Below are 14,212 nucleotides of genomic sequence, written 5' to 3' on the forward strand. Positions count from 1 at the left end.
TAAGCAATTTAGTATTACCTATCGGTAAAAACAAACCTACTCAAAGACAGAAGACTTTCGACTAAGTGTAAGGCCTGAGTGGACGCTCATGTTGGGCGTGCAGCGGGGCGGGGCGTGCGGCGTGCATGTTAAACATATGCAAGCGTATAGGAGCGGCCTTAGTGCACGCTGCTCAAATCACTTGTGAGTCCGACGGTGGCCCGACGCCACGCTGCTCGCCCTGCCAAACGCGCCGCTTCGAGCGTCCACTCAGGCCTTACACTTTAATAGGGTAACTAGTTAAGTACGGTTAAAATGTTTTTATACATTCGATTTTCTTTTTTAACACAGGATAATACAGTAAATATTTAAAACATCCAACAGTACGATATCGGCAACATTGTATTAGAATCTTATTATTATGATTTTATGATATTTATGATACATATATTTCAGAATTATGAATATTCGATAAGTAAAAAAATCTAAAGTATAAAAGCCATTTATCAGTCACTAGCTAGAAGTAAGAGTAACCAAAGTAATATTTTATAGAGGATATAAGATACTCATATTTTTATATTCAGCGGGCCTACAAGTCAGTCGACTGGTTAATTTACAATACCGAAGAACATTAACAAAACATATAAAATTTAGAACCTTCTCTTGTTTAAAACTGGGTTAAAAATCGATAAATTATGATGAGGTGGATATATAGCTAATGCATGTACCTGCATATAATTTTAACCCTATCATTCACATTAGTGAAATATTTCATGTGCGTATAAGATCTTTCAACTGTATACATACTATAATTAGAGGGACAACACATTTAATTTGAATACGAGTACAACTTCTGTATCACCTTGTTCGGAAGGAAATTCCTCATCCGAAATAAGTCCTGGTTGCAAAACAAAAAATAAAAATGTGCACAATAAAGCTTTAATGAAAAGAAAATGAGGCAATAGAATACAAGTAAAGCACGCAAAAAAGTTAAACTTATTCAAAAGTTTCTACTTAACTATTCAAACTCAGATGCACTTGACAATAAATATAAAATGAAAACAATAAGTTAGACGATCAGTAATGCAATGCTCCAATAGTGTTACTGTTGAAAAAAATGACTACTGAAATGTAACTGCATGCAACTTATATCAATATAAGTTGATTATGATGATCAACACTAAATAAACTGTAAGAATTACTCACTTAGTGCTTTAGGAGGCCCATAGAAATTTGACGTGAAGAAACTGGGGGCATTTGAATCCGCCAGTGAAATAATTTCATTATATGATGCATTTACTTTCAACGCCGTTGCAGACCCCACTTGGTCAAATACTGAAAACTTGAATATAAACAGTTTGTTGAAGGATAAATCCAACCTGAAAAAAAGAAATATTAATAATTCATTTTATTTTATTTTGATACCTATACAGAAAATGTAAATGTTACTTACTCGGCAAGTGCAGGTAGATTCTGAAATGCTTCGTCCGTGATGTCGTTAATTATATTTCCTTTAAGTTTTATAACTTTCAAGTTATCCAAACCAGTAAATGCTCTCCTTTGGATTATTTCAATTAAGTTGTCCTCGATGAAAATTTCTTGGAGTTCTCTCAGATCTACAAACGTGTGTTGTACTATTTGTCTCATTTGATTATGAGATATGTAAACGGATTCCAATTGTTTGTGAATGTCACCCTGAAAAATAATTATTTAAAGTAACCACACTACTTAGTAGAAATGTAATTGTATTATGGAACTACTGACTGGAGTTTAAACCACGGCCAATAATAAAAGTGTTATTATCGTTGACGGCCCTTTAGGTGAAGAAGATAAAAAAAGGACCTGGACTATGAAATATGTGTCTAAGTTTAAATATACATTTAAAATATAGTAGGTAATTATTATGAAAAAACAACCGCTCAGAAAGTCGCGGATAAGTCTCCACCAGTCATTGTTTTCAACATTTTTGTAACTTAATTAAACATACGTACAATACCTATATAAGAGATTATATTATTCACCTACCTGCAGTGTCCCTTTCGAAAAGTGGTCAATATAATTGTCTTGTAAATTCAACGATCTCAATTTGTATAAGAAATGAAACGACGTGTCAGGAACATTCTTCAGTTTGTTATTACTGAAATCCAAATTCTGAAGCTCGATTAGAGCTTTAAGTGGTTCAAAAGGCAGTATCTTCACGTTGTCTGCTAAGCCGTTGACAATTTTTAACGTTGTTAAACTGTGCAACTAGAAATAAAAAGTTTGTATTAATGTCTTAATAGGCTTCAATATTTAACACATATCACAGACTGTTTTCAATTTAGTTTACCTCAGCAAAAGCGAAGGGGTCAATGAAGTCGATATCGTTTTCAGAAAGGTCTAACGATTTGATAGACCGCACGTGCTCGAAGGCGCTCGATTCGATTCTATTGATCGTGCTCCCGTAGATCTTGAGATCTTCCAACTCCACTCCAAACTCTAAAAAGTCCTCCGATCTTATACTGTTTCTGATAAGCCTGCCTACAGCTAGGTATCTTAGGGACCTCATCCTGAAACATTTTACATATATTCGTTATAGGAATTCTTAGATTAGCTTATTATCTTCCTTAATGCATTAAGTAATTTAATGCTTACTTATACCAAAAATCGCCTCTTGGGTTTCTTAGATAACATGACACAACAAAAATGTATAATTATACCTTCTTACGTCCTGTATGCTCATTTCAATAGAAGATGCCCCGCTGACATCTAAGTAGAACAACTTGTACTGGAAATTGTTGAAATTCGCTTGCGAAAACTCCGAGGGCGTGTTTGTGGCTATCAAGTTTGTATCCACCTGTAAAGTAAATAATGAAGCGTGTTGATTAGTATCTTCTGTATATAATCAGTGATAGTGAGTAGCTTGGCGTGAGTGGAGGCTGTCTTCCTGTTACAATTTTATACTTTTAAGGTTTTTCTTATTTAAATATGTAATACGAGTAGTAAAACATTGTACGAGAGTTAGACCAAGAAACGTCATATTTTAATAGAAGTTTGACGTTTAAAATAACACTGTCTTTGCGTGTGCTATCAAAATCGTTGCAGACTATCATTTTAGAGTTAGACTAAGAAAAGTCTAACTCTAAAATGATAGTTGCCATACATACCAAGCGATCGTGAAAAAATTATAGTTACTTATACAATTTAAACGTCAAAAAACATCATAAGTGTTGTGTGTCAACCTAGTGACATCCCTAGTGTGAAAAACGTTCAAGTTGATAAACAAAACAAAGGATGTTGATGTCAACTTGATTTGAATCAAAACCATAGTTGATTATATTATTAATTTTTATACAATATGTTTTAAAAATAATTGACATGTAGACAGTATGTATATAATATTAATATTATAAGTAAAATAAATGATTAAGATTGTTTATCATTATCACCCACCTTATTTTCTTTAAGGTTCAAGAACCGCAGCGCGTCGAGTTGGTTGAGCATGAACTTGGAGATCATGGTGAGGTTGTTCTCTGCCAGGTCGAGGGTCTGCAGACTGTTCTCCAGCCCAGCGAAAGCGGCCGGGGAAAGCTCCGTGATGCCGCAGTCGCGGAGAGACAGGGTCCGTATCTTCGCGTTGCGGAAAGCGTCTTCCTGTAATATCATGCGTCAAAATTCAGGCAGGTAACTAAATCAAACAGAAACAAACCTAACGGTAAAAGCAGCATTATTTTCTTCAATAAATTCATCATATTCCAAGACTCCAAAACCCACTGTGGGGCCTTGATCTCGTCGATCGAGCGATTGTCGAACATTGTGGTCTATTATTCCCAGCGGCTAGCTAAACGTTTACAGGTCTTTCTCAACGCTCTATTATGATTGGACAAAACATAAGCCAGAGGACCCACTGATTAACAGTCCGCCGGATGATATCGGCCTGTCAGTTGACAAGTTGAAAAATTGACAGCTCCGAACAACTGACAGGCCGATATCGTCCGGCGGACTGGTAATCAGTGGGCCCCATTACTGATGTTACGACATCCGTATGGTTTTCTATCCAATAATTTCTGAGGAGCTCTTACGTGTATCCAGGTCGTGTCCAGGTCCAACTCAGCTCTATAGCGAATGTTACACCAGCTTTCTCACTTCGTTACTGCAATGGTACCTACTGCATAGTAATTTTTTGACTTCTGCTACTAAGTGACCTTGAAATATTCCGAATCGGTAATGTTCATTAACTTACCCTAAGGGAATAAATGGGATTTCCATCAAGTGATGTTTGATTGAGAACGTAGAAATTCTTGAATGACCCTGGTTCCAGCATCTTGATGACGTTATTGTCTAACCTGAAACATATTAAATAGGAGGATTTTAACACCTGACAAGATTATATTTGGCCCTGAGATAGTGTTGCTACAAACTGCTTTATAGGTTAAATTACACGCTGCCTCCAAATAGTTACATCCCCGAAACAGTATATATGTTCCACTACTTTATCCCGGTTGCAGTCTACAAAAATTGGGGGATCTCTTAGTAATTGGTCAATCTACCAGTTTTTTTTTATATAATGTTTCATGGTGATTTGTTTATGAATTGATTTTACACCTAATTAAATATTGTTAATAAAAGGGTTTGGCAATTAATTAAAGACTTCTTATATCTTACTTTAAGACATCTAAAGAGAGTCTGACGCCGTTAATTTCGTGGAGCGGTGGAACTTGCTTGATCACGTTGCTGGAAAGGTCCAAGATTCTCAGTTGCCGCAGGGGTGCCAACTCCTCGTAAGGGATGTAGCTCAGTTGGTTGTCACCGAGCAACAGCTGTAATGAGAAATCATATTTTTAACCCCCGACGCAAAAAGAGGAGTGTTATATAATTGACGTCACTGTCTGCCTGTATGCTGTGGCATTGTAGCTCTCCAACGGATGGGCCGATTTCGATGCGGTTTTTTTACGTGACAGCGAGTTTTCTTACGGTGGTTCTTAGGTAGGTTTCATAGAAATTCATCCGGCAGTTTGAAGAGTAATCAGCTCTTTACCTAAATGATGTAAGGCGTTTTTGGCAAAATATGGATTTTGTTGGCATATAGCGTAGGGTTTTTTTTATTTAACAGATATGCTCGTTTTTTTTAAGAGATTCAGTCATTCAGTCAATAAACATTATGCTGCATATCGTGTTGTCGTGTACTCATAATTTAGGAGTTCCAGCAATCCCTGATCGTTCTCCCGATCTCCGATTTAATTTAACTTGGCAAACACTATCCGTGTTATTTACCTTATTAAGCCTGCTCATGCCATCTCTAAAGACGCCAGCCTCGATGATGGCCAAGTGGTTTCCTCGGAGGTCCAGGGTCTCGAGCATGGGGAGCCCGGCAAACGCGTCCACCGGCAGGTTGGCGATGGAGTTGTCCGCCAACATCAGGGTTTGCAGCGTGTTTTCTAAGCCTCGCCAGTTGTCGCCAGATATATCTGTGATTTCGTTACCTGGAAAAGTGGAGGTAGGTAACGTGTTAATTGGTAATCCATGAACCTTTAAAAAAAACTTTAATAAGATTTAAGTCATTGCGTTTCCCATCAAAACGTACGAGTATGCTATAATAGTTACTTTCTAAGATTAAATAGGATACTATGTAAAAAAAAACGAAGTGGTAGTGGAAGTCTTTAGTTTCTCCAAAAAATACAGAGCGGCTTGGAACGGCGGTCTAAACGTTGAATTTTAGTACACCTGTCTTCAACGGGTTCTAGTTTTACGTTGTAGTAAAGTAACCTACCTAAGAAGTCAGACTTACCGGTGAGGTCTAGCAGCCTCAGTTTCTGCAGATAGCGCAGGGAGCGACTCGGGACGGCAGTAAGCCCGTCATGTTTGAGTTCCAGCTCCCACAGCGTATTGTCCAGCCCGTAGAACGCCTCCTCTTGGATCGTTTCCAGGGGGTTATGGTTTATCGCCAGTCTATATAGTCCTGAAACGTAATACGTTTGAGTCAGTTATGAAAAAAAAAATACCCTGCCGCAGCTTAAATACAACTACACAATAGTACAAGGATAATGACCACAACATACCAGTTGTCTGGAAGAAATGCGGCTCAAGATCTCTAATCCTGTTCCCAGTCAGCTGCAACGTGAACACCTTGGAGCTGTTGACGGCGGCGGGCACGCGCAGGATGGGCACGTTCTTGCACGTCACGATGCCGAGGTCTCCGGCCGGCTTCGAGCACGTGCAGAGCGCTTGGAACAGGCACGGCGGGTGCCCTGTATCTACGTGGATCTGGAGACATTGTTTGGTAAAGTTTAAAAGGGAGTTCAAAAGTAATGTTTCCTGCTGGGTGGCTGGTTTCTACCATACAACACATTTAGTAACCAAACATTTCATATCAAAATCCAAAATCACAAAAATTCAATTTGTTTACATTTATTTATTTTATTTATTTATTGTTTACATAGTGATATGGCTGTTGACTTTCATGAGATTTTGACGTTAGTGTCACATATCATAGAAGTATGATTCCTCGTCAGTCCCGTCAGTCCTTGTCAAGTCATGGCCAAAGCCTTGCTATTAAAATAAACAAACAACAACAAATTTCTCGATCGTAAAGTTACGAGTACTTTTCGGCAAGTTGTTGGGGTACAATGGGATTAAAAGGGGAACTTGAAATACAAAATTATTGATTAATGTCTAAGTCGAGATAAAACATACAAACTTATTTTGAAATCCTCAGATCTGCCAACTAAAAACTAGTCTGTTGACTGACGGTTGACTGTCATGTTAGCGTCAGTGATGCGTCAGTGGCTTAAAAATATTTCTCCAGATTTTTCAAGGATATTTTGGTTTTATTGTAATATTAAAATGTTTGTGCTATAGTTTGTATACAGAAATGTGTTAACTATCTTTATTGTGACATAAAAATACAAACTAAACTAAGTACATGCATTATAAAACTAAAAATAATCTTAGAAATAAACTTATAAATAAACTTAAAAATAAACTTATAAATAAAAAATGCTCCCTAGCTCGCTGTCCTGAGTTATGGTGCCCAGAAGACTGGAAATGTTTAGATCGTGACCGTGGACATTTTATGGACAAATATATGTGACAACACTGCTAACTGCTACTTAATTATGCTTCGCGTGGGTAAGTGCCATATTTCTGGTAGACGAAACTTTAAAATTATTTATTAGCTTGTTCCGTACGATTTGAACCCTCACTGTTAACTTTTGGGCAGCAGTGAGGGTGCAAATCTTTTTTTTATACCACATCGGTGGCAAACAAGCATCCGACCCGCCTGATGGTAAGTAAATAAATCTTGTCTGTGCTGCTTTCATTTCCAGTTTTTTGTAGCAATCGAGAGATGTAACCTGATAGCCTGATAGCAGTTTACCCTGGTATCGCTTAGAAAGGGGTGAAACCCGGGTGCTACGCGGTAACTCTAGAGCCGAGTAGAGCGACATTCGAGCCTTATAAATCTGTTGATTCGTTATTATTTATTATTTTATTCGCAGAGCATATGGCTCGTACAATACTATATAAGATGTATATTGCACGGGCGAGTGATTTCTAAATCAGATCAAAATTGACATCAATACAGGCTCTTTGAATGTGTTATATATGTAAATCGCATGGCAAGCAATCACAAGTAGTTTAGGCTCATTCATGATGTGACCTATACATGTAGAAATACGACGGGTCGGGTGCAAGGTCTTTTCATTCATTATGGGCGCGGAAAGTTTGCGTGAATATTAAACTGTACAGGTAATATTTTACTACTTAAAGGGCCACCACAGTAAAGTGCGAAGGTTATTTCTTAAATTAAGCTTGTAATGGTCAGAAAAGTCTGAACCGAACCACACAAAACATTCATTACCTATTAAAAGTATTAAAACCTGTCAACCCCGTTTTCATCCCCTAAAAAAATACTTAACTCCATTTGAATAATATTTTTCAAATTTCAATTTACGGTTTAGGCTGTGCTATGTCCGTTACTGAAATAACCTACCTAATGCTTTAGAATAAGCTAAGATTGATAGCTAAGTAGGTAGGTATATTTAAATATGTATTTATTTATTATTTTACTAAGTCTGACTTACCTCTAATGCTCTGGATAGCGAGGCCCATATCATCAGCAGGAGTGTGACCACCACTAGGGTGTACCCGAACTTGATGATAGTCATCAAACTCTGCAACAAACAGACAAAACTTTTACTTTGTTTATTTTAAAGCATTCACTGTAAGTAATACCTAGTGTAGTATCAATAGCTATGGATCATAGTAAACTGGGTAAAAATATTTTACATAACGTCAATAGTATCCACAGAGGAAAATGAGGACTAGACTACGTTTGTATGGAGAAGCAGTAGTCCATTTTCTTTTTACTCATAACATAATAAGTGTTGATCACAGAGACCTATTGGAATCTTAATAGAAACCCACTAATAACTGCAGTTGTGAATATGAAAAGACATATTACCAAGTAACATTCTCATCGTACGCATCATTTAAGGCGTCTACTGATTTTGCAACAAATTGCAAGCGATTTTAGTTATTTGCTGGCTAGAGTGGCTAGTGAGAAGCAACGAATTCAATCGATCGATCAGATACCGCAATGAATCGCATGCGATTATCGGTGACGCTTGGAGAGGTCATAATGTGAGTTTTAGTGTTTAGTGTTTAGTTATATTTTTATAATATGTACCTATGCTATTTTCATTAATGGCAAAGTGTGAATTGCACGTTACAGACACTAATTTGTAATAAAAAATTAACGCCATGCCAGCTGTCAAATAGCGAACCGCGGTATTCGGAAACATATATTTCAGCGATTAAAAATATCGTTTTCGTATCTTGGTGATGTCTAATAGATATCTAGTTCAAAATCCGAATCGGGCCCTAAGGCGGTGTAACCGTCGGACGCCACTGTACTTATAAATAATAATAATAAAATAAAAAGCCTTTATTAATTCTCTACAATATTACATAAAAAAATGTTTTAAAAAATAAGAGAGTATTGTTATTTTGTAGAGACCCCTCTTCGGGTGAAGGCCTCCTCCAGATTCAGTGTACTTATACATATAGGATATTGGAGCAGACACTATATACATACTTAATGCAAAGCCGTGACATGCATAGCAGATTAAAATATTGACGATGTAAGTTTTGCACATTACATCCCTACGCAGAAGTTCACGGAGCACCCATTTGGTCAAGGTCACTGCAACCTGCGCGCGCCTCTACAAGTTCTACTCTAGGCACTCGTTTCGCTCGAGCTGCGGAGTTTCAACCGCCGGGCATGAGTGTGACCATATTGACCATATTGATTGAAAATTACTAGTGATATGTATATTATAATATTGCCAGTTGTAATAGGTATACGTATTATATGATCGAAATCGCATTTCTTGATTGTAAAGTTTTCTCAGATGGGTAAAATATTAATTGATTTGGCCCACAACTAATTAATTACATTAATGTAGACATGTCGATAAGCGTAAGATATTTAAATCTTAAACTAAAACATTAATGTCATCATGGCTTTTTGCCACGACTCGGGAGCCTGGGGTCCGCTTGGCAATTAATCCCAAGAATTGATGTAGGCACTAGTTTTACGAAAGCGACTGCCATATGACCTTCCAACCCAGAGGGTAAACTAAGGCTTTATTTGGATTAGTCCGGTTTCCCCACGATGTTTTCCTTCATCAAAAAGCGACTGGTAAATATCAAATGATATATATTTCGTGATATTTAATATTATTTATTGTAGGCACTTATACAAATTGTCACCGTTTAAAATGGACGTAAAGTCAAAGTGTATCAAAATAGTGATCATAGACAGTGTTCTTGTTTGTGTAAGTTTGATTGTGAGAATTTCATATAATTAATTATTGCAGAATGCACGAATGTAGGTCGTGAAATCGGTTGAAACATAAAATATTAAATTCAGGACAGCGCCGAAGTTTATTATAAAACGAATATGGAAAGATAATGAATATTTAATTATGCCACGCCGCTCATTGGGGACTTCGGGGACCTTTCGACGGCGCGATTCCGTGAGGTTGATTTAAATCAACCGCGCTTATTATTGGAGGTTTCATATCGCTGACATTAATGAGCGGATAATGAGCACGATATCATATTATATTCAAATTTTCGGTATTGGTCAATAGTAGGTAAATTCTTATGCTTTAACACATTCACTGCCGAGCTACGCGCTACGAGCGTAGCCGATAACACGGTTTTTCTATAGCGAAAAGCGACTATGAACAGAGTACCCGTAGGCAGTGAGTATTTTAATAAATTTACTTTTGTTGTATCTGGGTTAAAATCAAAACATAATTTCAACTGGTGTAGCAATAAGTATATAAATATTTTTCATCTCTGTAGACCTCTACGTGAAATGTTAGTCATGAAGTGAATAAATTAGGCGAGGCTCTGAAAAGCTTGCGAAATGAATGGGCAGCCGCCTCTGCCGCGACGCGCCGGATTATATTAGGCAGCGGATCCAACTAACTTTAAGGGAAGAATTCAAATTAAAATTCTTAATTTTTGTAATTATTTTTTATAAACTTACGAGTCTCATATAAAACGATACAGTCAATAGGTAAAATTACACGGGATTTATTTAAAGTAGTGAAAACAACGTTAAATCTAAGGAGCTTGTGTAAAAAAGGAAATAAGTACCTATGCAGAATGTGAAAAGGGTAATGTCATTCGGGACTAAGATTCAGTAACACATTTTAAATATGCACATGTGTACCTTCTACACTACGTTTGTATAAATTAGGTTATAATTAAACATTATAACTATAAATACATTTTAGTTATTTTATGCCACTTTTTCATTTATAAAAAAAATATCTATATAATGTATTTTATTCAAATCAAGCTAGCGCTTCTAGCTTCATTTCATTTGGTGTTGTGCGTGTAAACGTAGCAATCATATATGGATGGTCCATCAAATTCGCGAACGCGTTTAAAAATATCATCAGTATTCTGTAGCATACCTACACTCTCCTTTATTTCTTTTATTAGCCTGCCGTAATGTGCAGTTTTCGTTTCTATTGCATTTTGTTAGGTTTCAAAAAGGACCTGAGACGTGCCTGCGTTATCAATGTTTCGGCAGCCAGCCTAGACCGCAGCTGTGCCCGTTCAGAAGGCCTACCGCGAACCACGTTCGACGTGTTGCCTCCCTGTCACACTTACGTACGAAGTTACAAGTGCGACAGAGATGCAACACGTCGTACGTGGTTCGCGGTAGCCCGCCCAGTCCCGAGACACTTGCTTTCATTTTTAAACCTGTTATGTATGCAGATTATAAAAATGCAATGTTGCGTGTTTATTTAAAATATTATTATATTATGAACGATTTTAGCTCTTTACATTTTCCCTGTTTTTAATTCTGTTGAATATTAAAAACTGCGTTAAAACATAGGCCAATGAAAAAGTAAATAAATTATGTGATGCATGAAACTATCGTTTTAACGTTTCTTGGCCGTGGTTTATAGTATGGACAATATCAATAGTTTATTGGTATAAACTATTTAGTCCCTATAGGGAACGATATATCGTTCTTGTATGATTTCAGTCACAGATAAGCAAAATTTCGAAAATCTGACTTCGCATTAGGCTCTTTGTGAATTTGTGAGCATGATTAAAATCGGACAAGTTCTACAAGGTGAAGTAGTTAAAGTTTATCTTCTATTTACTTGTAACGTTCTCGTCGTATGATGTGATTTTGTGAATATCTACTAGAAATGGGTTTTCATTCTAGCCATACACCATAAAAACAAGAAAAGCGTCTCCCAAACGTTTCAACTACTCATTTGAAACTTTTAATTCCTTAGGTATTAGAATTTTTCCTAAGAAAACCATTGTCCTCATTTTAATTTAGAATTTTACATAAATTTGGCTTACGATATTGTAAATTGCGGTTTTATCGTAGCATAGAACTGTCTTCACAATGAATTATATTATAATCTTAAAACATTAAATACCTAATCAAAGAACTCTGTTAATGAAACATGCGTTTACTTTGTACGAGGCAGACAGTTCAAAATAGAACCCGCTAAAAACTAGACCTTAAAATGAGACAGCGTTCAATCCGGTTATATTTGAGTGGATTGCGGTGGAGAAGAGATATTTTCACCCTCGGGATGCTGTGAAATTTCAACATTATTGAATTTATTGTGTTCAGTGCGGAAATATATCAACAGAATTTGAATTGATGTTGAAAACGCGACTATTAAAATATTTCGAATATTTTTCTATATAATACGCAATCATATAACTTTTTTTACATACCCACAGTTAAATAATACGGAAATCACACAGGTTGTTTTATGCTTTCAGCTATCGGCCAAAGTGACTAAGTACCTATAGCGGGACACTTTTCTAGGGTAACAAAGGCGTGTTAGGTACGATATTTTTTGCCAACTTTGACTGTCACTATCTATTTGATGACTGTACGTAGTAGTAGTAACAACTATGCCCATACAATTTTATGACTCTTTAATAGGCAATCGGTTCATTAACTACGAGGTTATATTATGTATTATGTAGATTTCCAATTCCAATTAAACTAAACAATTCTCTCATTACCTACTGTACACCCCATCCGTGTACCTACTATCTTGTACGTGGTACACTGATCGTGTATTCAGAACGTTTTATTTGATTGTCACGAATTATTTAATAACGTTATTAATATTCCATGCGATATGAAATATAATAGGTACAAAATCTGTTATTTTACTCTTATTAACGAGTTCTGTATTTTCTGAAGCGCACAAATATTGTTTGCCTAACAGGATACAATGAAAATGGTTTTTGTTTTCTACTATTGCTGAAATCTAGAAAAAAGCCATATTACATTACGAAAAATCTACCGCGAAAATCGAAATTTCGTTATTTTGCCTCTCTATCACTCTTGTGTATTTGAGCGATAGAGGGGCAGATAACAAAATTTCGATTTTCGAGTTTCGCGGTAAGCCCTCAAAATAGGCTACATGACTAATTTTCATTTATGGTATCAATCGATCGGGTTTGTTTTTAGGATCAAATGTCTATATGGGACCCATTGCATTAAAGTAACACAAAAGTCAGAAATTGTAGTCAAAGGCCGACAGTCGCACTTCACTCGCGAAACGCCCTAAACAAAACGACAAGGGAACGTGATGTCAAGGTCTCTGGGAGCCCATCTTGTAGTCTGGACAAAACAAGAAAATTGCGTTTTTGTCAGTGAAATATTGCGTTTATGTATATAGTTGCTATACAATATTTTTTTGGATGAAATGTAAGGAATCGAATGGTACCCTTACTTTTATCGTTTTTGGACGTTAAATAAAACTTAAATTTAGAAACTTTCAGGTCCTGTATTTTTGTAATTTTTCAATATTTTATTTTAATATCTACATTATTGTGATAAATTGCTCGTTTGCTATCTATTTTACTAGATTTTGTTATAAAATTCAACATGTGTCATCATCCCTATTACATATATTGAGCAATCAATGTACCCATAATAAAATAAAGCTTCAGCCAACAATGACTCATCGAGAGTGAGCTATAAACAGTTGAATTACGACTCGCACCTATTTCTCTCATCGTACCATTACTATAGCACTCACCATGATTCGCGAAGTAAGTGCACTCCTCCATAAACCGCTACATTCGGGTCAGACGTTCACTTCAATGCGACTGGTCACTGCGGACAAAACAAATGAACCGATAAGAATTTAAAAACATATATTAAATCAACACTATTTATCACATGATATCGCTGACGGTGGTCCAGAAAGCGGGGTCATTACGAGCAGTCGCAAAAAAAATCTGTGCTATACAATGTTCAAAAATATCTGCACGTTAACATAATGCACTCAGACATATTCAGGGATCTTGAGAATATGTCGTGTTCATATATTTGGGAGCACATTGTTTACTTTTCCATGTGGTGACTGTGAAAAAATTACAAATACTGAAAATATTTTTTGTTGTAGGTATTTGTGTAATAAATTCTGTGCCTCCAGTGTAAAAGGGTTAAACTCAAAAAATGTAATTTTTCAGTATGGCCAAAAAACGTTTTAAACCGTGTTTTCTCTGCATTCTTTCTTTAGTTTCTTTAGTTTAGATAGTTGAAGAAATGAATTATATTTTGTCATTTAAATTAACCTGACTTATGTGAAAGTAACAGAAATATCGGCTTTGAAAAAAACTTATATCCCTTTTCACAAAAATAATGAATGTGTGAAAGGGTTAAACTGCACTTTCT

The 14,212-nt window shown here is 36.3% G+C and overlaps 1 protein-coding gene across 2 annotated transcripts in view; it reads right to left on the bottom strand.

The window, feature by feature from the left end:
* The window catches only part of LOC134659467 (chaoptin), a 49,799-nt gene that overhangs the window by 5,438 nt on the left and 30,149 nt on the right, over window positions 1–14,212 (bottom strand). Inside the window, exons 2-15 of one of the 2 annotated variants that reach the window (XM_063515112.1) lie at window positions 13,572–13,648; window positions 8,040–8,129; window positions 6,018–6,222; window positions 5,747–5,917; window positions 5,233–5,441; window positions 4,624–4,778; window positions 4,202–4,304; window positions 3,412–3,612; window positions 2,679–2,815; window positions 2,309–2,528; window positions 2,005–2,226; window positions 1,433–1,674; window positions 1,186–1,358; window positions 842–877 (exon numbers count right to left, since the gene is read on the bottom strand). In XM_063515112.1, coding sequence (XP_063371182.1) covers window positions 842–877; window positions 1,186–1,358; window positions 1,433–1,674; window positions 2,005–2,226; window positions 2,309–2,528; window positions 2,679–2,815; window positions 3,412–3,612; window positions 4,202–4,304; window positions 4,624–4,778; window positions 5,233–5,441; window positions 5,747–5,917; window positions 6,018–6,222; window positions 8,040–8,129; window positions 13,572–13,574 — 2,167 coding nt within the window. In that variant the 5' untranslated portion in view covers window positions 13,575–13,648. The remainder of the gene's footprint in view (window positions 1–841; window positions 878–1,185; window positions 1,359–1,432; window positions 1,675–2,004; window positions 2,227–2,308; window positions 2,529–2,678; window positions 2,816–3,411; window positions 3,613–4,201; window positions 4,305–4,623; window positions 4,779–5,232; window positions 5,442–5,746; window positions 5,918–6,017; window positions 6,223–8,039; window positions 8,130–13,571; window positions 13,649–14,212) is intronic. The other variant, XM_063515121.1, reaches the window with a different exon arrangement.

Source organism: Cydia amplana, chromosome 2, assembly GCF_948474715.1.
Source record: "Cydia amplana chromosome 2, ilCydAmpl1.1, whole genome shotgun sequence".
Taxonomy (NCBI): Eukaryota; Metazoa; Arthropoda; class Insecta; order Lepidoptera; family Tortricidae; genus Cydia; species Cydia amplana.